The 26,864-nt window shown below is 42.9% G+C and overlaps 1 protein-coding gene across 1 annotated transcript in view; it reads right to left on the bottom strand.

The window, feature by feature from the left end:
• Positions 1–387: 387 nt before the first annotated feature.
• Positions 388–26,864, bottom strand: part of EGFL6 (EGF like domain multiple 6) — a 46,927-nt gene continuing 20,450 nt past the window's right edge. The window contains exons 3-12 of the mRNA XM_090264563.1: positions 26,655–26,747; positions 22,213–22,332; positions 19,077–19,196; positions 17,310–17,444; positions 15,202–15,324; positions 12,338–12,664; positions 10,873–10,953; positions 6,800–6,904; positions 3,923–4,188; positions 388–932 (exon numbers count right to left, since the gene is read on the bottom strand). Of these exons, the coding sequence (XP_090120689.1) occupies positions 822–932; positions 3,923–4,188; positions 6,800–6,904; positions 10,873–10,953; positions 12,338–12,664; positions 15,202–15,324; positions 17,310–17,444; positions 19,077–19,196; positions 22,213–22,332; positions 26,655–26,747 (1,481 nt within the window). The 3' untranslated portion in view covers positions 388–821. The remainder of the gene's footprint in view (positions 933–3,922; positions 4,189–6,799; positions 6,905–10,872; positions 10,954–12,337; positions 12,665–15,201; positions 15,325–17,309; positions 17,445–19,076; positions 19,197–22,212; positions 22,333–26,654; positions 26,748–26,864) is intronic.

Below are 26,864 nucleotides of genomic sequence, written 5' to 3' on the forward strand. Positions count from 1 at the left end.
AAAATATCCTTTCATCCTCACAGAATTCACTCAGGACTCATTACCACATGAAGCTGTTCTTGGATTTGGAAAAGAGAAACAGAAAAGAAGGTATCCATCTTTCTTTTGAGTCCTGCTACTTGCTTAATTTAGTTTTAGGTCCTCTGAGGCCTTGAATTCAACGATTTATGCTAATATGCATCACAGTTATGATGCCTAATAAAGGAGTCACGTATTCCCATAATAGATAGTAATTTTAAGAATTTTTAAGGGCACAAAGTATTTCCATAGAGAAAAAATAAAAACCATGTTTTCCAGCAAAGCAAATAATTATATACATAATTGAACATAAGATCAAACAACCACATTTTCTTACTTAAAAAAAAACTTAAACCATAACACAAGGTGATTATTTTAATGTTATTATTACAAAGAATTTATATATACAAGCTTGGCTATAAAAAATCTGGCTAAGCCACTTAGGTAAAAGTCTATCTGTGATGTCATAGTTTCTAAGATGTGCCATAAAAGTCACACACTTAAATATTACTCTGTTGTTTTTATGTAATTCTAGAAATGTTATATGGAGAGGCTCATTATCTCATGTAGACATATCAGATATACAGGGTGGGGGGTAAGCTTAACTGACAGTTTCACATTTTATTTATTCAGAAATGAATTTAAAGCAAATATCGATGCACCTATACAAGAAAGGCATCTTACAACAATGTTTTTCAGTTTGTACTTTTAAAATGGAAGGGTCTCTATAATGTAATATTTAAAAAAAACATCGAACTGACATTAAAAGTGAAATATAATGATAGAAAAGACAACAATAACATTCATGCATCCACCGACAAAAAGCTGCCCGGACAGAAGCCCGGCGCCAGCACAACACCGTCTACTGCGATCTCTCCGGTTTCGCCCTTGCCACGCTCGGCTTCAAAAATGATCTAAGAATGGAGAGGGAATACAAAATTACTTCAAAATACTCAAAACAACGATATGATCAGACTATTTAATGGCTATTAAAGAGGATTAAACTCATGTATCCCTACTGCACAGAAACAAGCTTTGACATTGAATAGTAGTAATATATTCTATTTTTTCAGATGACAGGTAGCCGTGCTGCGTGGGTGATGTGCAGAGAAAACAGAGTCACTGTAACACCTAAAACCCCTGGGAACCCATGTAAAGCTGAGAAGGGTAAGGTTGAAGAAGAAATTTTTCAATTCCCACTTCAAAAAAAAGCAAAAATAAAAGAATATGGTTTTCTTTAAAAAAAAGTGGCTAAAAGAAATGTAATATTCACTGTAAACATCTCATATAAAACTATATAGTTGAAAGGGAATTATTCCGATCTATTCAGATTTTGGTAATTTGTAATAATACGGTATAGTTTGTTTTTTCTTAAAATATTGATTCACATATTCAGAAATCATATGGCATGTCATTGTTTTCATGTGTTGAGAAATGTTTCATAATAGGCTATAATCACTTTTATCTAAGACATTTATTAATAATAAAGAGAGAACTAAACTTCTTTATGTTTTAGAAATTTCTACAGTAGAAAGAAGATGAATACTAAAAATACATCTTCAAATTGAACATAAAATGACAGGGGTGACTCACTTAACAAAATTAAAGATATATAGTGACTATTTATATTCACTCATTCACCTAAAAATATTTCCAAAGATATATTATTAAAATAAATTTCTGCTGAATGATGTTTATAAGTGTCTTCAATTTCTAAATGTTTTAAAAAATAGTTCATGTTAGTTTTATAATCAGAAAAAGACACCAAAGTATTTTAATTTGATAATTATGAAAGTAATAATAGCTACAATTTATGAAGCACCTATTAAATACCATTAATTATAAGGAGAGACAATAAAAAGGGTAATGTTCTTAGTGTGCTCTTTAATTCTTTAATTCTCACAACCAGAGATAAGCAGATTTAGAGGACAGCAAAATTACTCTGATTCAAACATGATTAAGGTTACCCTGGAACAAAAATTTTAGAAAATAAAAGAATATTTAAGCTGGAACGTGTTATTCTTCTTTAACATGCCACACACATGTAATTCTCTCAAAGTGAATTCAACGACAACATGTACTGTGTTTGTACTGTGGATATAAATACATTAACATATGTATTCATGTGGAAAGTAAAATACAAAATATAGAAGCGTTGAAGCTACTGTGGAATGATTATGAATCTTTAATTTTTTCCAATAAAGTCATTTCCCTTTGTCTTTTCTAAGCTTTTAAAAAAAATCAATTCAAACTTACAGCAAATTGGCCTTGTAAAGAAAGATCCTTTAAAAATCACGGTCACAACAATACCATCATGCAGCTATTCGCCATCCCCAACATCATCTCTTTCCTGCTTCACAAGTAATCGTGGAATAGTTTGCAAGGACGCAGAGATGAAGTGATTGTAGGCTCCTTCTCCTCACTGCCCTAATTTCCCAGGATCTCCAAATAGAGAAGGGGAAGGCTCAGAGGGATAAATGGGGTGAAGAGAGACTATAAACTACTTGGATTCATTTTCTTGAGAACTGCTGGAGACAAGTCATCACCAGGCAGCAAGTGATAGCTCAGCTGGGTATAGAAATTTCTTCCTCCCCTCGTCTCTTTGTGGGAAGGAACAGCTTTCAGAAAGATGTCCTTCTGGGTAGTTTTAAAAAGTAATAGGCTAGAAAGCAGGCCTCTCACAGCAGCTGCACTAGGTAGGATAATGAGGGCAGGCAGGTCTAGATCTTGGGATATGGCAGCTTCTCCAGGACTGAAACCCCTGACTGGTCCCCCTGGATAACTAAAAGGAAATGTCAGGATAATTCATTGCCTTCCTAATTTGTGTTGGTGTTTAACTGCATTTTTCCTTATCCTGGTACAAAAATATGAGGCAGGCTTCTTATGTTGTCTTTTATAAAGGACATTTGGGATCTAACGATCGAAAGCAGACTTTTCTGCAAGACAAGTCCCTTCCTGATGTTGGTCCCCACAAGCTTAACCTCCCTGAGTAGACAATGGCAACAGAAGGTGGAGTGGCCTTTGGTTCCTGGGATATCACCTCTAAGTCCTTGGAATATTCGACCTCTTAAGAGCATTGTTGGTCACACCAGACAACTGATGATAACGATGTGACTTATGGTGGGGCCTTGAGTCCCATAAGTTTATCAGCCTGACCTCCGGAGAAGCTAGAGACTGAGCAAGTAAGGCCAGCCACAGGGTCAAGTCATGCAGGCAGGCCGACCCCCAACAAAAACCCTGAACTCCAAGGCTTGGGTGAGTGGCCGTGGTGGGCAGTACTTTGTACACACTGTCACACATCATTGCTGAGAGAATTAAGAGCTGTCTATATGATTCTACCGGCAGAGGACAGCTATAAGCTTGTGCCCAGGCTCTCCAAGACTCTGGCCTCAGTCTATATTCTTTGGCTGTAACAAACTGCGATCATGACTGTAACAGTTTTTCCAAGTTCTTTAAGTCTTTCTAGGGCTAATGGAATGTGAGGCTGGTTATGGGGCCTTCAGACAACAGTCACTTTCTCAATTCAGTTCAAAAAACATTTTTAAAATGACCTTGGGGTTTTCACTTGTCCTGACAAGTGCTGGGCATAGAATGAATGAGCAAGATGTTCTTTTACATATGAAGGAATTTATAGCCTGACGCAAGGAAGTTAGTGTGAGGAGCTTGACCCACAAACGGATCGTTCCCACACAATGTGGTGTGTGTGCACTTGACAAGTATTATCGCTAGCTGTGCTGATCACTGCCTTGCCTGTTTTGTTCCAGGATATAAGCTCTTTAAGTGTAGGAGAAAAGCCTTATTCACCTTGGCAGTCCTAGTGCCCAGGTACTTCAGTAAGTCTTTTGTTCCTTAAATCATTGAAAAAGAACATCAATATCTCGTGTAATACTCTTTTCCCACTTACGCTTTCGGTAGTGTCAGTCCCTTGATGTAACTGAATTTTCCCTGTCTTCCACCTTTCATCCTCACTCTTGGTCTCCTCCCATGCCAGAGGACTGTTACTGTTTTTCACAAACACTCGAAGTTTCCCTACTTTGTCTCCGGCCAGCCAGTAGTGAAAGAGCAAACAGAAGTTGCTTTGGGGCTGCAGGTCGGGGAGGAGAAGTTTCAATCGGCCAATGCCTTTCTCATGGCCTGCCAGGGCTGGAACTGCCATGTAGTAGCCGACAGCTTCAAGAGAAGAAAGATGCATAGTTAATGAGGCCATTGTAAAGGGGTTGGCCATAGTGTATAAAAGAGCTATTAAAAAAGGGATGGTAGTCTCCTATAGGGAAAGTTGAAGTCCTTTTCATTTCAAACATAGGAACAAAATTTTCATGCTAAAATAGACTTTAGGGAATCATGGAGTTGAAATCCTTTAAAATTTTTTTTTTAAATTTTGTTCATTTATTTTTCAGAGCCAACATCAGTTGGCTGCCTCATGTACACCCCCGACACAGGGACCTGGCCTGCAACCCAGGGACGTGCCCTGACTGGGAATCAAACCCGTGACCTTTTGGTTCACAGGCTGGTGCTCAGTCCACTCACTAAGTGACAACAGCCAGGGCTGAAATCCTTTTTTTTTTTTTTAATAGAAAAGGCAATTGAGGATCAGAGAAACTGAGGAACTTGTCCACATTCACAAAACTTGGAAGTAGCAGATATGGAGTAAGAATCTAATTAAATGATCCTTAGCATTGTAGATAATTCACAGCTGATCGAGAACTTGTGCTCCAGAACTTTCCGCTTGGTTTTTTGAACCACAGAATGCATTTCCCCACTGAATCAATGATATTTATGATAGTCAGCTCTTCAGGTTGGTTCACAATATGGTATGTAACCCACAACATACCTGAATTTATACTAATGGTTTCATAGAGCTGAACCACCATGTGTAATGTATCTTTTCAACTTCTAATTTAAGGTGACAGGAACACATCTAGTATTTGTAAATATCCATCTTCTAAGTATCTTTTAATCAGGGGTAGTAGATGTTTGTTTATTTCCAATCTTCTGATTGTGGCTTTGATGAACTTGGTAAAAACTCTCATTGAGTGGGGTCTGAAGAAGTTGGTAAGAAAGAGGGATTCCTGTAGAAGCTGGGAGGAAGACACAGGGGTGGGGTGGAGTCTTCTGCTAGTGCAATTCCTGGAGACACTTGAGGACACCGGACTCAGAGACTGTCTGGTCTTCTTAGCCAGCTAGTAAGATTGTCAGATTCAGCAAATGAAAACACAGGATGCCCAGTGGAGTTTGAATTTCAGATAAACAACATGCATGAGATACATGGACAAGTATTCATTGCTTATCTGAAAGTTGCGCATCCTCTGCTTTATCTGGTAACTCCACTAGCTACATTCCCACTGTGGCAGGTTTCCCTTTCTTACCCAGCTAAAACCCACTTTAATCTGACCTTGAGATTTTATCCTTTTAATGATGTTGATTCAGCCTATGGAACTTTTTTCACACTTAACTCTGTAGGCAAAGACAAGCCCACCTAGAGATGGAGGTACAGAAGGGGAGGAAGTATGATTTGGGTGACGCAAACCCCATGGTCTTTTGTGAATCAGGTGTTTGTAAATAGGGGACTTTCCACAGATGGAAATCCCAACTGAAGACATTGTTGACTGTGTGAGCGGTCGAGATCCTGGAATAACCTATGGCCTCCCAATGTGAGAGAGCTCTGGTAAACATAAAATTGGAGATTCTGTGGTATTAGAAAGGAGAATATCAGGTTAGTTATAACAAGACAGCGTCTTCAAATATGGATTGTCTCTGGACTGGTTAAGCTTGCCCAGTGCCTGCTCTGATTCTTCACCGGCAGTCCCAGTCACACAACTTGCTGTGTAGGGTGCATTCCCTCTACCATAATTCCAAATTCTAAAAGGAATTTTTGTCAGGAGATATCCAGGTTTCCTGATGCATGTGTGGGCTTGAACGAAAAAACCGCAGGAAGGAATCAGTCTAGAGGAAGGGTCTAGAAGACGGACCTATTAACTGAGGGGTGAGCCTGTCCATCCCCAAATAAACAAGTTGTATGGTAAGGAACTAGAATCCCTGAAGGTATAACAATTGTGTCTAATTACATCACCGCCCTTAGGAGACAGGGATTCAATATATTCTCCAAATGGAATCTGCCAGCCAAATGGTGTGCCCCAAAGGAAAGTTAGGGCCCAGCAAGAGTGTTTAGGTAGGCAGTGGAAAGTGGGCAGATCACAGCCGAGGCTGAGACATGTCCAAGGTGCAGTAGAAAGAAAGACATCCTCAAGGAACAGAAGGGAATGTTCAGTCCAGGAGCACAAGTGGCTGACTGGACACTCATTACACTTTTGATGCTTTGAGCAGTGACTCTACTAAAATCCCAGGTTTAGGTAGAGGTCCTACTTCCTTTCAAGATTTATTCCTCACTGCCCCCAAAACAAACAAACAAACAAACAAACTATAGAGCACCATAGCTGGTTAACTGGGGAAAAGGAACAACTTCTTTTTACCTTTTCTCCAATACTTTTAAGTCTTACGCAAATCCCAATGTCTCTCTCAGCAGCAGGAGAGGGAGGATGGAAGAGGTTCGCTGGAGCATCGTTTGTGGGGGTAGTAGGTGGTTGAAAGAGGGATTGAGGAGAATACAATATGCTGGACCAAGTAAGTCATTCATCTGGGGAGACTTGGGAAGACCTAACAGTTTCCAAATACAACAAACAACCCTCACCTAAAAGTGATGGGAGTAATAACCCTCCCATTTCTGGACAGCTTTCTTTACCTGAGCTATATCACAGAACATGAACTGGTGAAATCTAAATACCATTATCTCCACCAGCAGGACTCCAGTCAAAATCATCTTCCACATCCTGTTTCCAGTCACAGGCCCCATGGTCGAAGCTGCAGTCAACTGAGATATTTAAATCTGCTAAGAGAAAGGGCGCATTTCATAATCATTAAGAACATTAGAAAAAATGTCTAACATTTGGAGCTTTGGAAGGCAATGTCGTGTTTTCCATTTCGTTTGGCCAAGCAGCCCGTGGGGGCTTTAAATTGATACTAGCCATCATGCAAGCACATGCCCTACCTAGATTTTAGCCTGCAGTGTCACAAGTAAATGTAAGTTTCTGATATGACTCCTCCAATAGTCCTAGTGATAAGCAGTCTCCCCTGCTTCCCAAGGCCTTCCCCTTAGGTAAGACCTCCACAGAGCTTACCTAATCTCTGATCTTGTTGGTTCAAATCAACCAATCCAGCCTTAGCTTGGGAACCGCAGAGTGCTCCACAAATGGACCCTAATAAAGGCATGTGTCCCAGGTCCTGCCTTTCTCTGTCAGCACCCTGCCTTGACCTCCCCATGTGACCATGGGCTTCTGCCAGGACCTATCAGTACTAAACTTTTCTATCTCAATTTCTTCGGTTGTCTTTTGTTGAACCCTGGGGCTCTACTTAACAAATGTTAATTTAACAAAATCATAACAACTGAACTGAGTACTGGGCCAGCATTACAAGTGTGGACCAGTACCTCAAGTTACTTTTATGTATACCAGGGGTGGACAAACTACCATCCCGGCCCACTGCTTGTTTTTGTAAATATAGTTTTATTGCAACCTACTGCGCCCATTCATTTACATATGGTCTGTGGCTGCTTTTCAGCTACAGTGACAGAGTTGAGTAGTTACAAGAGAGCCTACATGGCTCAAAAAGCTGAAACTGGTTTCTATCAAGTCCTTTACAGAAAAGAAGTCTTTTGATTCCTGATGCAGATAACAGGTATTACAACTGGGAAAGGGGCAAGACTGAGATGCTTCCAGTTATAAACCAGTGGCAGCCTCTGGCTCTGACTTGGGGCTTCGGCAGTTGATGCTGAGAAACAGGAATGGCAAGTGAAAGAGAGAAGTGGCAGCGGCTGGTTGTTGACATGACAATCTTGCACAAGATTCTCACATACCTTATATCATGTGATTGTTGCAAAAATTCTAAAATCAGACCCATTTTCAGGAAAGTAAAACTGAGGGTCATACCTGATGTGTCCAAGTCCTACACACATGGAGTGCTAGAATTGGGCCTACATCCCAGATCAGATGGAAACACAGGGCCGTCTATCCTGCCAATATTCTCAGCCAGCATAAACACACTGCTGTTTCCCCAACTCTTCTCGCTTCTAAAGCTTTATCTCCCCCTGGTCCACTGAGGATATTTTATTTCCAGCCTCAGTTTTAAAAGTAAAAGATGCCAGGTACTGCTTGCTTCCAGGCTTCAATATCCTTGAGAGAGTGCTATTACTAGCTTGAGAAGTTGATCTAATGAGCTCACACATTGTGCAACATAAACGTTTCACTTGCTTTATATCGGCGGTGGCATGTTTGTCTCCCAGTCCCTCCTTTCCTCAACATGCAGGAAACCAGGAATATAAACTGGGTCAGTGGAACAGTATAAAGCCAACTGCTCCTCAAAGAGAGAAAAGTCAAGGCTTTGGTCTCTCGAGGACAATATTTCATTTGTACAGCGCTGCGTGGTTTGCAAAGTGCTTTCAAATACATTCTCCAATTGAATCCGCATCACCCCTGAAACAGATGCTGTTGGTGCCACACCAATATCTGTCACAGGTGCACACTTTCCTGCTGCAAACACCCACAACCATCTTCATGGAGGTGCTTTCTGGCTAGAGCACCCTATTTCTCCAGGAGACTCCCCAGCCAGTGATTGACAGGCATTCATGGACACATACCCCCATTTCCTTGCCTTTGGGTAGGACCACTAAGTGCTGGAATTAGACACAGATCTCAAGTCAGATTGAACTCCAGCTTCTGGCCAGTCTTGCAGAAGGTCCGACTAGGATGGAGGTCCGGTCGCCTTGGTGGTGCCCTTCCCTGCTTTCATGGAGGGCCAGGAGCACCAGGAAACTAACAGCCTCCTGGGAGCAGCCTTCAATCAGTGTCAGGTAGGAGTTCGTGTATGAGCACCACAGCTCCCTTGCCCCTCCAGTAGGACAATTCTGAGCTGCATGTCCTACACTGGCCCCCAAACTTCCCCAGCGGGACTGAGCTCCAGTTGCCCACAGAGGAAACTTGTTTGGGAACGCACCCTTTATTGTCTCCTGGTCTTCCCTGTCTCAAGTCTTCCCTCCAAACCACTGTTTCCTGGGCTCACCTCCCACATAAACCGCCTGCACACATATTCTTGCCTCAGGGTCTGTTCCTGAGGGACCTAGCCTAACACAGTACCTTAGACAGGAGTGCTCAAGGCGGCATCTCAGGTCTAAGGGATTTGTTCAAGGTCAACAGCAAGCAGAAGACTTGGCGTGCCCACCTGAGTCTTCTAATTGAGACTAAGTGCTCCGGGCCACCTTACTCTTAAGACTTTGAAATCACAGGGTCATATGACCACAGGCCAAATTGTAAAATTTCTGTGTTTCATTAAGGCTCATGGATGAAAAAGTAAAATATGAAACCCGGTAGGTTTGGAGATCCAAAGAGGACTCAAAAACTTGATTAATGTCACTTAGCAAGTGTAAAACACAGCTGGGGCAGAAGTTCTGAGCTCCAGGGGAATGTCGCTTATTCCCTGAGCTAGGAAACAGTTTCTTCCTAACCAAGAAAATGGGCGATAAGGGGTTGGGTGCAGATTTGTTTTTTAAAGGAACATGGAGGAAAACAAGATGCCTGCACGAGCTGGGTCATAGGTTGTTAATTTGGGGACTTTAGTAGAGCTTCCCAGATTAATCTGGAGAACTGAACTAGAGAGCTGCTTTGTTCATGGCAGAGACTGCCTTATAAACCACAGGGATCAAGTTGAAGGATGTGTTCGTGGGGTAAACACAAAAGGGAATCAAATTAGCAGAAGCTCAGGAAACGTACAATGGTAAATACAAGTTTGAAAAGGAAACAGAAGATCAAGGAATTCATACTGAGACTGAGTAAAAAGGTAAATATACAAGTAGGTTTTTCCTGATGTCTTTAGAGAGCTGCCATATATAATTTGCCATGGGTTGTAAAAATGCTACGTAAACTCAGAGAAATTAGGGATCATACCTAAGGAATTCCAGATTATGAGGCTTTGATAGATTGATTTAAAAAAAAAAAAAAAGGTCTGATTTTACCCTGGTCTATATTCATGCTCATTGCAATATGACTTGCCTTGGCTGAGAGAATATGGTGGAAGTGACATTGGGCCAGTTCTGCACCTAGACCTCAAAAGGCCTGTGTGTCTCTGACCTCTTTCTTGTTTATGAGAACAAGCTTGGTTAGCCTGTTGGAGGATGAGAGACCACGTGGAGCACAGCTGAGTCAGCCCAGTTTTCTGAACTGAGGCCCCGGACATGTGAGAGAGCAGAGCTAAGATCATTAAAGTCACTGAGCAGGTCTGCAGCTGACTGCAGACACACGGGTAAGCGCAACCGGGCCAGCTCAGATCAGCAGGACTGACTAGCCAATCCATAGACTCGTAACCAAAAATAAATATTTATTGCTATAGGCCACTGAGGGTTTGTGGCTGTTTGTTACACAGCACTATTGTGGCAATTGGTAACTGACTGATGCAGGCACTCTGGGCCAGATTTTAGTACATGGGGAGTTTCAGACTGTGAGCCCTCAGGTGCTTGAGTTGAAGCAAACGAGTCATTTTCTCCCACCTCTATACATATAATCTGCCTCAGCTCTTCCCTCTAGGTGTCAGGTGGGAGTGGTGGAGAGGAGAAGACAGGTCACTATGCTGTAATCGTTGGTCTTAATCATGTAAGGACCTACTGTTTTCATACTGGCACTGTGCGTCACAATGTAACGATTTTTCCCTTGGGTGCTTAGGCATGAAGCAGTGACTCATCCACCATCATCTCATCCTGTGAAGAAATGAAAATGACATGGGACTGTGTCCTTGGGAGAAAGGGTTATTTACCTTTGTGTTCCAGTCTGGATGTGATAGCTTTTCTTTGGCCCAGAGCCAGTCCAAATTCTCCTGGTTCATTCACCTTAGGGGCTAATACAGAAGACTCGATCAGATAGGAACAACCCGAAAGCCCCACAAGCTTAGAAGATGTGAACGACTGACTGAACAAACTCTACTGACAGCGTATGTTAGAGCACTGTACCCTAACATTTGCAAGGCACTCACTTGGGTCCAGCTGCCTCCTCCAGAACATCTTTTTCCAAAGATCCCCCAGCTGACCTGAGTATCTACAGCATTCCCTCACTTATCACAGGTATTACATTCTAGATGTCCCCGTGACAGGTGAAAATCCGCGAAGTAGGAACCTTACATTTATTTTAGTATTTATATCTATATTAAGGCTTTATAAACCCTTCCCACACACTTACAAACCATTCCCAGTCCCTTATTAACCTTTCCCACTCCCTTATTAACCTTTCCCACACTTGTATAAACACTGCTTATGTTCTTAAACATATTCTACACTCTTAAACCTATGTCACTTTAACAACATATGTATACAGTACCGCAAAATCCCATGATATAGCAAAAAATCCGCGATAAATAATTAAATATAATATTTTTAAAAATCCTGCGATACAGTGAGGCCGCGATAAGTGAACCATGATATAGAGAGGGACTACTGTACACTAGTAACCCGTCCCTTCTCACCAGGTGTTGGAGATGATGGCATTGGCACACTAGCGCTTGGACGGGTGGGCCTGGGTCTATTTCTCACGTGGTTAAATCCAACAGGCATAGGAGCCAAGAACAGATGAGGCAAGACATAGAGGGAGCAACAGCTGCCCAGTGAGAGTGAGATGGAAAGTCTCAGGGTGAGGGGTTCAGGGTGGGTGAGAAACTGTCTTGGAGGGGCTGTGATTTATGGTGGGTGTGCAGCCACCCAGTTCATGGGGAAAACAGAAGCTTAAGCTCTACTATAGAACTTTCTTCCCTACGATTGTCTGCTTTGGCCTTTAAAATCATAACCACATGACTGTGAAATTCTCCTTTCATTCAATGGGCCCCTGGAAGGTACCTTCAAGAAGGAAAAATGTCGAGTTTGGCAGATCCGTTTGGTAAGGGTCTCTTTGGTTTGGGGGTAGAGATCTGGGCGGCCAGCCAGACAACTGTGGTTGTGGGACAAGTAGGCCGACCTTGCTGGGAGTGGAAGGACAAGGTCTGGGTCAAACAGGAACCCCTGCCCACAGGTAGGGGGAAAGGACCTACGCTCTTTGTTTCCCATAGGAGCGAATTTGATTTCGTACCTATGAAAGACGTTCATTTCCAGGCCTTATAGAGAACCCCGCTTCTTAGGACTTCAAGTTCAACCCGCTTTAGTTAAGGGGTGAAACTGTCTTTTCTGCTTGAATTTCCCAGAGAAACCACAATTCATTTTTCATAAAATGTACACAGTAACAAGAATGATACCCACCAAACACATCTCCTCGAAGGCTTTGCTCCTGCTCCACGTGGTTCTTCAAGGCTATCTCATCTCTTTTCTCTTCCCCCAGCCCTTCTTTCTTTCTCCCCTCAGTCTCCTTTTTCGCTCCATTTGGGTTTCCATCTCTGGAAACACTGTCTTCAGAGTTGAAGGGCCACAGGTTATCCTGAGGGGCAGGAGTCGCAGCAGGTTCTACGGTGATGTTTTTTATTTTCACCTTCTTTTTCATGCTGTTTTTGTGAGCAAGCAACTTCTTGATTCTGTCTTTGATGGTACCAGGTGCTCTGAGGACTTCTTTTGCAGACTTTTCAGGGATAACTAAAACAAACAATCGCAGGGGAGAAGTTCCCCCGTGGCCAATAATTAGATAACACAAAAAATAGAGCATTTAAACTGTTAGGGCAGGAAATGAATGTTTCCAGCAACAACTCACATGAGGCTCTACCATCTGATATTTTCAGAAGAACTATATTTGCATCTGTTTTAAGCAGTTCCAATGTTATGGTAGTACATGAATTACCTTTCCTTAGAGGACATGCTTTTGTTTTGCTTCAGAGAGTATGGTGATGAAATACCTGCTCCTACCAAGTCGAGCTACAGGTTCTAAGGTGATGGATTTTCCCAGTCCTCTAATACTTCCACTTTCACACACGTATTCTCCAAAGCTGGTGCTGTCCAGGTAGCCCTACAGATTTGTCCACATTTGCTGTTCAAAAATTACAGCCATAGCATTAGGCTGACCCATATAAATTGTCAATAATGGGCCATTCGTGACCTACAAAATGGTGAGTTATGGGTTAATGTGTACATACCCAATTTTCCTTCCCTATTCTCTCTCCGCCTTGAATTTCTTATCTCAATCCACTACTACCTAAAGGGAAATAATTTTATTTATTGAATACTTATAAAGAGCCTTCTATATGTACTGTTTTACATGCATTTCCTATTTCTCACCACTAAATGAAGTTGCTTTAAAAATGCACCTCTAGGTTGATCCCTCCTACCCTCAGTGGATCAATGACCCTTGTGGGGGGGGAATGTTAGTGTAGAAGAACTCAGGAGGTAGAAACAAGGCCATTTAGCCCAACACTTTTGTTTTATAGGTGGAACAATGGGGTCATGTTAAGTGACTTGCCCAAAGTCACTCAGATACCCAGGAACAGAGCTAGGATTTGAGGGTGAAGCAGACGAATGACATTTCTCCAGTTATATTACCATGACAGGTTTATTCCTGCTTTAGGGTTGAGGGTTATTTTTTTCTAGACTGGCTCAGATTTCTTGAGATCTAGAATCCAAAGGTACGTGTCCCCCTTTCCAGGGATCTGCTCATGGTAATTAAGAATATCCAGCTGGTGGGGAAAAAAGTAATTTAAAAAAATTAAAAACACTGATCTTTAAAATCAAATATACTGTCATTTTGTAAAATATCTAGGCATGTTCTAGTCTAAAACTAAGCAAGGAGGGGTCTAATAACACCTGAACCAATTTATTCAATTCTACTAATTGGATATAGTTTAGAGGGAAATTAAATAAGGGTATAGATTTCCATTTCAGGCCCGAAAAAGAATACTATAAAAGAAACTGGAAATAACATTTTGCTTGGCAATGTTTTAATCTCTTCTCTTGCTAAATTCCTTCTCTATCATTTGTCTGATTCAATATGTACATAAGTGGTAGACAAATAAACAAGGAGACATCCACAATATTTTGGGCAATGAAAAGGAAAAACAAATGCTTTGAATAATATACATGCTCTTAATTAATACATTGCTTTTACTTTGAAATCAATCCAAGGCTGTTATAAAATGAGCTATGTTTCCCTTTTCAATGAAATGTCCCTTTTCAATGTGACAGCCTCTAGTTACAGGTTCGAAACCAAGTACTGCTAATACAAGTAACACATCAGTACTCATTCCCCTGACCTTCAGATGGGCACAGTACCCATGGGGGCACTGTGAAACGGTTACAGGTGTGCTACTCAGTGCCTCTTGGGGTATGGACAGTTTCTCTTCGCCATCACCAAGTGGCCACTCTGTTGTATCACCAGGAGCATTGGCCAGATGGGGGCATGGGCTGTGATACAAGTCAAGATACAGCTTGCAGCCATACTTATTGGAACACATAGGAACTCTGCTAACAGGCTACATGAGGGAGTAGGGTCAGGGCAGAAAACAATTCTAGTCACCCAACGAGCCAAAAAGAACACGAACAGAGGGAAAAACCTGCATGAGTTAAAACACTGTGAGACGCTTTTGGTCAAGGGAGTGATATTCTATTGTTACACACTTGGTTTATAAATTTAATATTTTACCACCTAAGCATTAGGGAATTCACAAGCAAGAACAATGGGACTCTTTGCTACGCACTAAAAATGTGAATCCTGGTTTGAGGATGAGTGATGAAGTGGCATTGGCTTTATCATACTTTGTTTTGGTTGCACATTCAGGAAAAAAGTCCTCATTCACATGGTTAAAAAACTTTCATGGTCCTAAGCCACTGACATTTCCAGGACTGCTTGTTACTGCACCATAACATAGCCTATTCTGACAGATACGTTTACTCACTGTCATTTGTCTTTCAATTTTATTTTCAGTATTTGAAAGTATGCTGTGACCAGAAAAACATCTAGAACCCTTGCTATTCTTTAAACTGAGCGCCTACAACTTCAGTATTGGAGCATTGGAGATGTGGTTTGATTAGCAGAGAAGAGAGGACTGAAGTAGAGTTAAGTTTTCAAACACTGCAGGCAGAGCCACACCGGAGTGGGTGGGGCAGTACCGATGAAGGGAGGAAGGATGAAGGGAGTGGATGCCTTATGTGGGATAGCTAAGACACCACGACTAAATGCTACTTACCAGAACACTGAAGTCCACTGCCTTTATATCCCTGCTTGCACTTGCACTTGAAGGATCCTTGGGTATTGAGGCAGTTGGCGTAGAGGCTGCACGTATGGGTATTCACAAGACATTCATTTATATCTAAAAATGTGAACATCCTGTGAACAAACTTGTGGTAACAGGGCACGCTGAAAGGCTACCAGCCCTTACACTTGAGCCAACCAGCAACAAATCAAGCGTGGCTGCGGAACTGAGAGGCGCGCATAACCCCTGGTGCCTTGGTCCAGAGCCCCAGCTTGCTTGGTGCCGGGTAGGTGGGGAGTGTCTGTAGCTCGCCAGCCCCATCTGCTTATCAATACTGCTGACATCTGTAAGGTGTTCAGGTTGTTTTCTTAACGGCTTCATCTGTCTAACTTAGAACTAAACCACAATACAAGGACGTAAATTCTATGCATGGAAGGGCTTGGGACACCTAACTGACAGAGGACAAGTCAGGCTAGGAACCACTGACATCATGTGAATATGTAGGCCTTTTGTTCAAAGATTACCGGGAGCAAGGGCAGGCTGGTCGAGCTCATCGGCTGGACTTAGAGCAGGGAAAGCTCTCCAGATTCCACCCAGGGGCGGAGCGCATCGGGCCTCTGTCTGTCCCACTTTCACACTCTGCTTTAGGAGATGTATGCTCACAAAATAACCTATTGCTTTTAATTTTGCCACAAAGGGAGCTCAGATGCTGGTCTCGGGGACTTGTAAATCACATAGATTTGTTTGCTTTGAAAGCTCTCCATGTGACTTCACCCCCTGCCCTGTGGAACCTCCCTGCAGGTATCAGGGAACAGTATCATGCTCTGCGACATGGCCTGACTGACAACGGAGCTGTATGGGTCTGCGGTAGGGTGTGGGGGCCACGCCCATGAGAAATGGGGACTTTTCCAGCTTGTCTAGGGCGGCATTTGTATTTGAGGACTTTCAAGGGAAGAGTTGTGGAAGCTTCACAAGTTCAAAACCCAGGCACTGGGTGCTGCCCCCAACAGGATTATGCGGTTAGTGTCTTGGGACACTCCGAGTGCAGGGTTGAATGAAACCCGACTTTTCTCCCAGCTATTAGCTTTCTGTGTCATGTGCACGTTTGCCGCACACATTATGTGAGTGGGAGTCTACAGGGAGCCCAAACTCCTCTTCGCTGTAGGACAGGCTCCGTCCCACATCATATCAGAGTGATGGGAGGGCACCCAAGGGTTCTGCACTTGCCCCACTGCACATGCTCATTGATATTTGGAATCCTTTCACTAAGGGATAAGTATTTCTTTCTTTCTTTCTTTCTTTCTTTGTTTATTTTTAGAAAGAGGGGAAAGGAGAAAGAGAGGGAGAGAAACATCACTGTGTGGTTGCCTCTCACTCGTGCCCCCAACTGGGGAACTGGCCTACAACCCAGGCATGCGCACTGACTGGGAATCGAACCAGCAACAGTTGGCTTGCAGGCTGACGCTCAATCCACTGAGCCACAGCAGCCAGGTAGGGGATAAGTATTTTATCTCACACAGATCCAGCCCACAGCTGACTGACTCCAGAATCTCAGCACAGTGGTTTCGGGAACCCTGGGAAGGGAACATTTTAGGGGATGCGGAGCTTAAACCTTGAAAGGGCTGAAAAAGGGGAAAAGAGCATGTGCCTTCCTCTCCTTCAGCCATTTTTCTAAAGCCACCCCTGCTGGAAACTCTCATGAACAGATCACTGAGATCAAGATTAAATAGGTCTTGTTATTCTTCCTGTTATCAAATATAAAAGCTGCTCTATTGTTCCCATTTTTACATATGTACCTGGACAAAGAATCAAAAATTAAAAACAAAACTAACCAACTTTTTTTAAAAGGCCACAAAACACTTCAAAATATTTGTCCCCATAACAGATTTATATAGACTGAAGTTTCTTAATTTAAGTCTTTACTGGCCTGGCTTCGTATAATTCATGTCATCAGAATTCCCTAAATGCCGGAAACATTAAAAAAAAAAAATGCAACCTTTTCTGTGTTGTTAAGCTGGTTGGTACTGTTGATTGTTCAATTGATAGACTGAATTGAAATAGCTGGGTACAGGGAAAAAGAAAAAAGTGCCACCAAAGCTTACCTACACAGTCATATCGGCCACCGATATATTTTAGTTCGAAACCAACATGACATTTGCAGTAGTAGCTTCCAAATGTGTTCACACACCTTCGATTGTAGGGGCAGACAGCTTTGTCAGAGGCACACTCATCGATATCTAGGGCAGAGAGCCAGGCGTCAGTAAGAGGAAGGAAAGCACTCGCCCTCTGAAATACGCACGCACGCGCACGCACACACACGTTACATGTTTGCTGAGCGAATTATTATTTTTTTTCCAACTCTGTACACTGCAAAGCACAGAGAATTTTTGAAAACAAAGTCAGATAGCTGCACTTGAAGCACACTGAATACATCAACATTTCAATTTTGCATTTTGCAAAAGAATTACTTCATTAGCAGGCTCCTTCGAGGCCTACAGTATGGACCCGAATCACAGAAATATGCTTTCTGAAGCATGTACCTTATACATAAATTTTAGGTCAAGGGTAATGATGTAATAATGCAACTTTAGCAGACAATAGGCTTCCAGCCCTTTCTCCTACTGACAGTCATGTTCCAGAGGGGCTGACAGCTTTGTTCAGCGAACTATTAAGGTTCAGGCTTTGCTTTTCCTTTCAGATAGCAAATCAAATAGATATAATGTCATTATTTTAGAACTGTGGTTAAACATACAAGTTAGTGATGGATTATAGTTGCCTTTGCATTCTTAAAATAATTAATAAATAAGTGACGCATCGACAAAAATTATTTTTCCATGATCCCTCTCCTGCATAGCCTCTTCCCCCATGAAAAATGGCACCACACCAATCAAAGAGATGGGTGAAAATGTGGATTAGCCTTGGTCAGGAATAAGCCTTGTCATAGAAATCTTGTTGGACTACAGAGAACTACATCTGTGATTCTTTTTTTAAAAAAATTATTTATTTATTTTTAGAGAGAGGGGAAAGGAGAAAGAGAGGGAGAGAAACATCACTGCGTGGTTGCCTCTCACTCACGCCACCAACTGGGGACCTGACGTGCAACCTAGTCATGTGCCCTGACTGGGAATCGAACCAGCGACGCTTGGCTTGCAGGCCGACGCTCAGTCCACTGAGCCACAGCAGCCAGAGCTTAGATCTGTGATTCTAAATACATCTTTGATTACTCTCAAAGAGCAGAGCCAAAATTTTAACTTATATGATTTTTTAAAAAGTGTTTAACTGATTCAGTACCTATTTGACTGAGCTTTCTAAATGTAGTTTATCAAATTACATACATCTAGGATTAATAAACATCCAGCACCTTGAGTAAAAAATATTTCTACTGTGGTAAGGAAGAAAGAATATGAAATCATACTGATATTGCCTTATTTAAATAAAAAGATTAAGAACTCTTTCAACATTCTGATTTGGTTGGACATTGCTTACTAATGCTGTATACTCCTTGCTCTAAATATTGTGTATATTTGGTGCAATATAATTAAGTACAGTACTATGAGAGTATACAGTTTGGTGGCTGAAAAAAACATGTGCAGGGTAAAGATACTAAAATAAAATCATTTTTATTCTTTTTCCACTATGACATTAGGCAACCCCAAAATAACGGAGAAGTATTCTTCCTAGCATTCTAAAGTGTGTCTAGAGCATACGTGGGTAACAATGTTGTCTCAGAAACGGACATCAATATGTACTTTTAGGAGCTTATGGTGTCTAGTCACCCAGCAGGTTGTGATAAAGGAAAAAGGGGGAAATAAGTAAAGGGAGCAGTCAAGGGAAGGGGACGGGATGTGGGGGCAATCCTGCTGCTCTACCAATGCAAACTCTTCCATCTGGGGCCAGGTGGAGTCCCGAGGACGGACACAGGCAGCGCGGCCCTTCCTCTGTGTCTTCACAGCCGTACTGGCAGTTTGTCATGGTGCACATCCTAGAGCCTGAAAAAGTAGGGAAGGATGTCAAGTATAACACGTGGAATGGAATTATAGGATTAACTTCACCGAGAGTCAAATGGAATCTGGGCACGGTGGTGCCTCGGTGGCTCCATGGTCAATTTCTTTTTCTAAGATTTTATATATTTATTTGTAGAGAGAGGGGAAGGGAAGGAGAAAGAAAGGGAGAGAAACATGAATGTACAAGAGACACATCAATTGGTTGCCTCTTGCACACCCCAACCGGGGACCTGGTCCACAATCCAGTCTTGTGCCCTGACTGGGAATTGAACTGGCAGGATGATGCTCAACCCACTGAGCCACACCAGTCAGGACTCCATGGTCAGTTTTGTTGGCCAGTGCATTGAGCTTGACTGGCTTTAGGTAGGGCACGCACCCCTCAGTTACCAGACTGCATCTGTCTCTCCTCCTATATAAGCTCTAAGCACTCCTTTATGTCACCTGGCTATAGGGTTGAAATGCAACTTCTGATGCAGGTGATTGATCTGAGTAATTAGGGTAAAAGAATTCATTCTCGAGATCTCTCCATGCATGTCTAGCCTCAATGAGAGTCACTCAAGTCACGAGACTTGGCCTTTTAGGTGCCAGTTTTAAAACATGTGGCAGATACAACTGATTGGCTGCCATAAAGCCTTTCCAGACCCCCTTTTCTCTTGCTATTGTCGTCATTGAGGCTGAAAATGCATTTACTTGTATTTCCCCCCGTTGTTCTTGCAGCAACAAGGGGTGTCCATGTGACCCAGTTGTGGCCAAAGAAATATATAGACGAGTCTGCTGGAGGGAGAGGGACCTCTCAGAAAGATGCTGCTGCATGGTAAAAGGGATGCTCATGAAAGAGGTGTCCATTCGTCGGCATCACTCCCTTCCCCCTTGGTCTTGCCTGCCTTAAATGTAAGTGTGATATCTGGAGCTGTGGCAGCCATATAGTGACTCGGAGGCAACAAGCGCGAGAATGAAATCAACATCTAGGGGATGGCAGAGCCTGAGTCCTTGCTGAGCTGTTGTGGAACTGCCTGCCTCCATCTTTTTGTGGGAAAGGAGATGATTTAGCTGGATTTTTCCGTCACTCATTGCTAAATATAACTTATCGCACAAAAAATGCATTTTCGCAGCAGGAGTCCAGTATGCGTGGATCACATGCTTCTCCAACAGGGGAGCATGGTGAATATGTTCCCTTCACCTACCCCATCCGTAATGTGCCAGTCACCCAGTGAACAAAAGACACTGCAGAGGGACAGGTGAAATAAAATCAGCATTCAGGAGAGAAGTCCAGGGCTACCTGGGCACTGAGCTGTAAACAGGCAGGCCCAGGCCACCCTTACATATACAGAAATAGACGAAGAGCATATAGAGCTAAGAACAGGCCAATGTAATGTAACAAACATCTGCCGATGGTTATAGTTCTAGCTTATTCTTCCTTCTCTTTAGTTGTCTTCTTTGAAAATTAATCTTTAAAATTACCTAATTCTATCTTTCCATTTGGAGAAAGATATCTCTTTTGGCATGGACTGCACTTTCACGGAATGTTTTAGAAACATCCATTAGCATATATCTTCTCAAAAATGTTAAGTGATGACTATAAAAGCCTGGTGAGGGTGAGGGTGAGGGGTTCTGGCAAAGTTCTCTTGGGTACTAGTTACATGGGTGTTCACCGTATAAGAACTCATTTTGCTATGTATTTGCCTCTTGTGGGTTTCTGTTTAATTTATAATAGTAAGGATTTTTTCAAGCCTCTTTGAATGCCTGCTTTATCTCTTCAGTTTGCTTGCTAATAAAGAATCTAGATGACTGGTGGTGCTGGGGCACTTTGCCAAGGAGAGACAGCACCAAGATGAGCCAGGGGAGCAGTGACCTGAGCATTAGCCAAGATTTTACATCGGCAGGAAAGCCCGGGATGGGCTGGAAAATCCATGAGACTCTGCAACCCTAGGCTGTGGGTAGAAGACACAGGCTCCAGGCTTGTTGGGGGCTGCAGGGCAGTGGAAAGGGAGACGGGGAGAGGGGAGAGAGCAGGGGAGGCAGGCAGGGAGGAGGGGTTTACCTCTTAGCTGCAACATCAAACCTGAAAAGCCTTCCTTCTCTATAAATGAATGGATGTAGACTCTCACCCTCCCACAGGACATGGGTTTCTCTCTATCACAGAAGGGCTTTTCTTTTCGGGAATGTGAATCAGAGTGTGTTTGCAACAGGAGTCCCTAATCGCTGAGCCTGGGGTAAAGGGCGTGAGAAACGTAGGTAGTGGGATTGATGTCCCAAGATGGAATTTACATTTATCACCTTCCTTCAACAACATGCCTATTTTATTCTACATGCTTATTTTGGTAAAGAAGCCCAATACATCCCTGCATATATGTAGACACAGAATTTATTTTTTCCTTCAGCTAGTCCTTTCATTAAAAAGTAAATGTCCAGAATAGCCACATCCATAGAGACAGAGAGCAGATGCATCACCTCCAGAGGAGTAGGGGTGTGGCTGCTAATGGGGATAGCTCCTTTTGCGGTGAAGATGTTCTGGAATTAGTGGTGATAATTATACAACACTGTGAATGTATAAAGTGCCACTGAACTTTATACTTTAAAATGGTTAACATGGTGAATTCCGTGTTATATGTATTTTACCACATTTTTTTGTAAGTGTGCAAAGATGTTTTAGCCTGGGGTGATGCTAGAGTTTATTTATTTATTTAGTTTTTAAAGATTTTATTTATTTTTAGAGAACAGGGAAGAGAGGGAAAAATAGAGGGAGAGAAGCATCAATGTGTGGTTGCCTCTCATGCTCCCCCAACTGGGGTCCTGGCCCGCAACCCAGTCACGTGCCCTGACTGGGAATCGAACTGGCAACCCTCTGGTTTGCAGGCCAGCTCTCAATCCACTGAGCCACACCAACCAGGCCAAGAGATTTTTTTTTTTTAATCACTCAAGTCAACTTCCCCCCGGGCATCAAATGGTAAAAGTCAAGCTGCAAAGGTTGACTGACAGCAGCCTGGCTGTTGGCACTTACTGGCACATGTAGCATCTGGCATGAGCATGTGGCCACTGAGGCAAAAGCACTTGTAGCTTCCTTGTGTGTTCACACATCTGTGTTGGCATGGCCGGGGTTTCTCTCCACACTCGTTCACATCTGCAGGGGGCAGTGAGAACACAAGAAAGGTTACCCGAATCAGGAAACATCCAGGCGTGGAACTAGGTTGGCCTCCCCGGACCCCACTCATGGGGTCAGGGGCACAGGACAATGACTGGCCTCTTCTCTGACCTCGGTAAAGGGTTGGTGAGGATGTGGAGCAAACGGAATGACGGTACACTGTTGGAGGGAATATAAATGGGTACAACCACTTGGGAAAACTGTTTGGTGGAATCTACTAAGTCTACATAAGAGAACATACCTATGACCTAGCAATTCCACTCCCAGCTGTCTACCGAACAAAAGCATGGATTATTGCTCGCCCGGAAACTCCCAACAGAAGGTTGGATTCCAACCTGTGTACTCATGTGTTGGAATACTATACAGCAATGAGAGTGGACAAACTATAGCTACAGGTACAGGGATGAAGCTCACGAACATGCTATTGAGTAGGAGAAGCTAAATACAATGTGTACATTAAAAAACAGGCATAACTAATCTATTGTGTGAGAGGTCAAGATATGGTTCCTTGTTGTGGGGGACAATTGACTGGACAGGAGTGGGAGGAGTCTTTGGGTAGTCAATGAAGTTTCTGTTTCTTGATCTGAATAGCAGTCTCGTGGGCATTTTTGAAAATTCATTGAGCTGTATATTTTTGATATATGCACAATTCGGTGTGTACACTACGTGAATAAAAAGTTAGAAACATACATTTTAGATAATACTACTTTTAATGCTATCCCAAGCAGCCTATGACAGATGCCCACAGCAAAGCCTCCTTTCAGTTGTTATTGTGGGAGGCCCTGCACTGGCAGCTACTGGTGGTCAGGCCTTAGGACAATATTATATTAATCCCACGTAAAGATGTTCAGAGGATATTGTTAAATGAGAACAGAACATTTTAAGACCACCTATACAGATCAATGCCAAATGTGTAAAAAATAAAATAAAATAAAAATGCATAGGAAAAAAGGTATGGGCCCTGGCAGGTGTGGCTCCGTTGGTTGCCGTGTCATCCTGTAAAATGAAAAGTCGTGGATTCGATTCCCAGTCAGGGCACACGCCTGGGTTGCAGGTTCAGTGTCCTGCAGGTTGGGGGCGTATGAGAGGCAACTGATCGATGCTTTTCACATCAATGCTTCTGTCCCTCTCTCCCTCCCTCCCCTCCCCTCTAAAATCAATAAGCATGTCCTCAGGTGAGGATAAAAAGAGGCCTGGGAGGCTACGCTCTAAATGCTAATAATGGTTATCTCCAGGAGCTGAGACCGAGGGTGACCTTCTTCTCTGTGCCTTTCAGTGTTCACTAAACAAAATTTGAACATTAACAATATGAGATGTTAAAGGGACTGGTTTAAAAAAAAACAGAAGCTAGGGAGAAGAAACAAAGGCAAACTAAACAGGCAACAAGAGTGGAAAAGGAACTGTGGGTACGGGAAGCATATTGGGGGGAGGTCAACAGGGAGGGGGAGTGGGGAGAGGGAGGGAGATGATATAGGAATTGGGGATCAAGGTAGGAGGGAATGGAATAGACGGAGAGAGGTTGGGAGGAACTGTATGCACAACTAATGGACATAATCTAAAAGGGGGGGACAACTGGAGGGAGGGGGGCCACCGGGTGGAGGGGAGCAGAGGGAAGGGAAATTGGCACAAATGTAATATTTTAATCAATAAAACACATTAAATCTGAAAAAAAAAAACAATGAATAACCTATTACAATAAAAAATGGTACAGAAGGAAAACAAAACTTAGGAAGTGATTGTGGGTACAGAAGCCTGTGTTTGGAAATGCTATCACGTGGGTGCCTCATGCCTTAACCCCAAACATATATGCACCCAACATAGGAGCACCCAAATACATAAAGCAAATACTAGAAGACCACAAGAAGGATATTAACAACAACACACTCATAGTAGGGGACTTCAACACTCCATTATCAACAATAGACAGATCATCCAAGCAAAGAAACACCAAGGATATCAAGGAAGATATAGAAAGGAGAAAACTACCATGTTCGTCATGGGGGAGAAATTCAGCATGGCAGAAGGCAAAGTGCATTGTGGAAAATAAGGAAGTAGCTGCTCTCACCTCTGAAAAGAACCTTATATGGGCTAGTTGGACGTTTGAAAGCCCCTTGTCCACTGCCTGTCCCCTGCACCCTGCCATCTCTCGCATGGACCCTAACTGCTTCAAAAGGGGGAGCTGAAGAATGCTGATTGGACACAACGGGAAATCCAGGAATACCCATCCTTTGGCCCTAACTCAGAGGTGATGCTCTCGTCTCTTGGAAGAAGCATTTTTGGGAAAGCCATCAGTGGCGGGCCGAGGCCTGTTGCCATTAATGGATAAATACACAGACTTTGATCAGGCTGTCCCGGGACAGGGAGGCTGTGGGGAGAAGACAGACAGTCCCAAATCTGAGCCAACTGGACAACTCCCTCAATCTTAATATTTTACTGAGCCTTGAAAACCAGCATGGAAAACATCTCCTGTATTCCAAATCTCTTAAAAAGGCATCTTGGTACAGAATCCAAGACATATGGAAAAGGAGGTTTCCTGGTGTGAAGACCCTGGTAAGGGATACAGCTGAATTATTACTTAACAAGTGTGATTCTTGATGCGCCTTTCTCAAGCAACTGGAGGCAGTCCTAGGAAGCACCTTAGGGTGCTGGCCTCTATGCTTGTGGTAGGACATAAGAGAGTCACAGACACATCTCTGAAGCTGCAGGGCTGAAGCTCAAAGAAAGGCTATTTCAGTGTATACATCTAAGCCCTGGCTTGGCAGCAAGGGCGGGGCATGGCGAGGGGAGTGGGTGCCTGCCCTGTTCGGGAACTTCATTCTCCCTTCAAGAACACTGGCAGCTTTATTCTCTTAAAAATATTTTTACTTATTTAGTTTTAGAGAGAGGGGAAGGGAGGGAGAAAGAAAGGGAGAGAAACATCTATGTGCGAGGGATAAATCAATCAGTTGCCTCTTGCACGCCCCCAATCAGGGACCTGGCCTGCAATGCACACATGTGCCCTGACTGGAAATTGAACCAGCAACCTTTTGGTTCGCAGGCTGACAATCCACTGAGCCACACCAGCCCGGGTGGCAGCCCTGTTCTTAAGGGCAGCTGACCTTGATTCACTGCTCTTTGCTCAACTGCATTATAGAACAGGGGACACTTTCTGAGTTATTGCAGGTTTCTTCATGCCAGGGTTTCTCCCCTTAGCACTGTTGACATTTAAGTCAGATTATTCTTTGTTGTAGGGCTGTGTTGCACACTCTACGATGCTTTAGCCACATCCCTGGTCTCCACCCACTACATGTGTTCAGATGTCCCCTGGAATAAGGTTCCCAGATTTAGCAAATAAAAATACAGGATGTCCAGTTAAATTTCAATTTCAGATAAGTGACTAACACTTTTTTAGTATATATGCATATATATATATCCCACTCAATATTTGGAACACATGTACACTATAAACTTATTTCTTGTTCATCTGATATTTAAATCCTACTATAGGTATCTGTATTTTATTTGGCACTTCTTCCTGGGGGACGATATTACCCAGATTGAGAACTACTGTTCTGAGTATGATAAATAAACTCTACAATATCTTCAAATAAATAGCCTATGACCAAAGTCACAAGTTGCCTTTTAAAATATGGCCTATTACAATTAAAATATGCATGTTATCCACTCCAACAATTCCAGGTTTAGAATCGATGCTAGGAAAATACTCGGGGGCAAGGACATGCGCAGAATGATGTCTGCGTTAGCGTTGTTTGTAACGGCGAATAGCTGGAGAGAGCTTAGATGACCGTGGTTAACAAAGCAGTTTTTACATACATGATAAAAGCGTTCCCACTAGGGCCGAGGTGCAGGCCGACACAGTGTGGGGCGGCTCTGTACGCGCTGATATGGGAGACGCCCGTGAGAACAACAGTGAGACCTGCAGACTATGGCTAGAGTAGGGTCTGCGGGTGGACACTCACTTTTTAATTACATTGCTTTTCTTTTTGTCTGTCTGTCTGTTGGCTTTTTAGTGAAAAATATGTATTCATTAGCTTGAAAACACAATAAAATAATTTGTTTGGAGCAAAAGAAAGACCTTTTCTCTGACATCTTGACCAAAGCATGAGAATGACTTTTATATCTTTCTGGGAGAAGAGACTGACTGAAAATCTAGTTCTGAAATCACTTTCATTTGAAGATTGGAGTTAAAACCTGTGACATCTTGAGCACTGCATCACGTCACAAATCCCACTGCAGTGACAGAAATGCTTGTGAAAGGTCTGGGGTAGGTCTGGACTACGACCCTGGCCTGTCTGACTGACCTTGACTGCAGGTCTTCCCGGTGTATCCTGGGAAGCATCTGCATTTGCCTGGTCCCACACACTCACCGAACTTGCAGCCAGGTTCACATGTAGCTGTGGGAAGAAAAGGTGTTTTGATGAGAAAAGAACGGAAAAAGTTGTGCAGTGAAATGCATGCATGTCAAACTCAACCACCTTCGCTGGTCTGTTGGCACCATTAACATACTGGAA

This window comes from Furipterus horrens, unplaced genomic scaffold (genome assembly GCF_987537825.1).
Source record: "Furipterus horrens unplaced genomic scaffold, mFurHor1.1.pri manual_scaffold_17, whole genome shotgun sequence".
In the NCBI taxonomy this organism is placed as follows: domain Eukaryota; kingdom Metazoa; phylum Chordata; class Mammalia; order Chiroptera; family Furipteridae; genus Furipterus; species Furipterus horrens.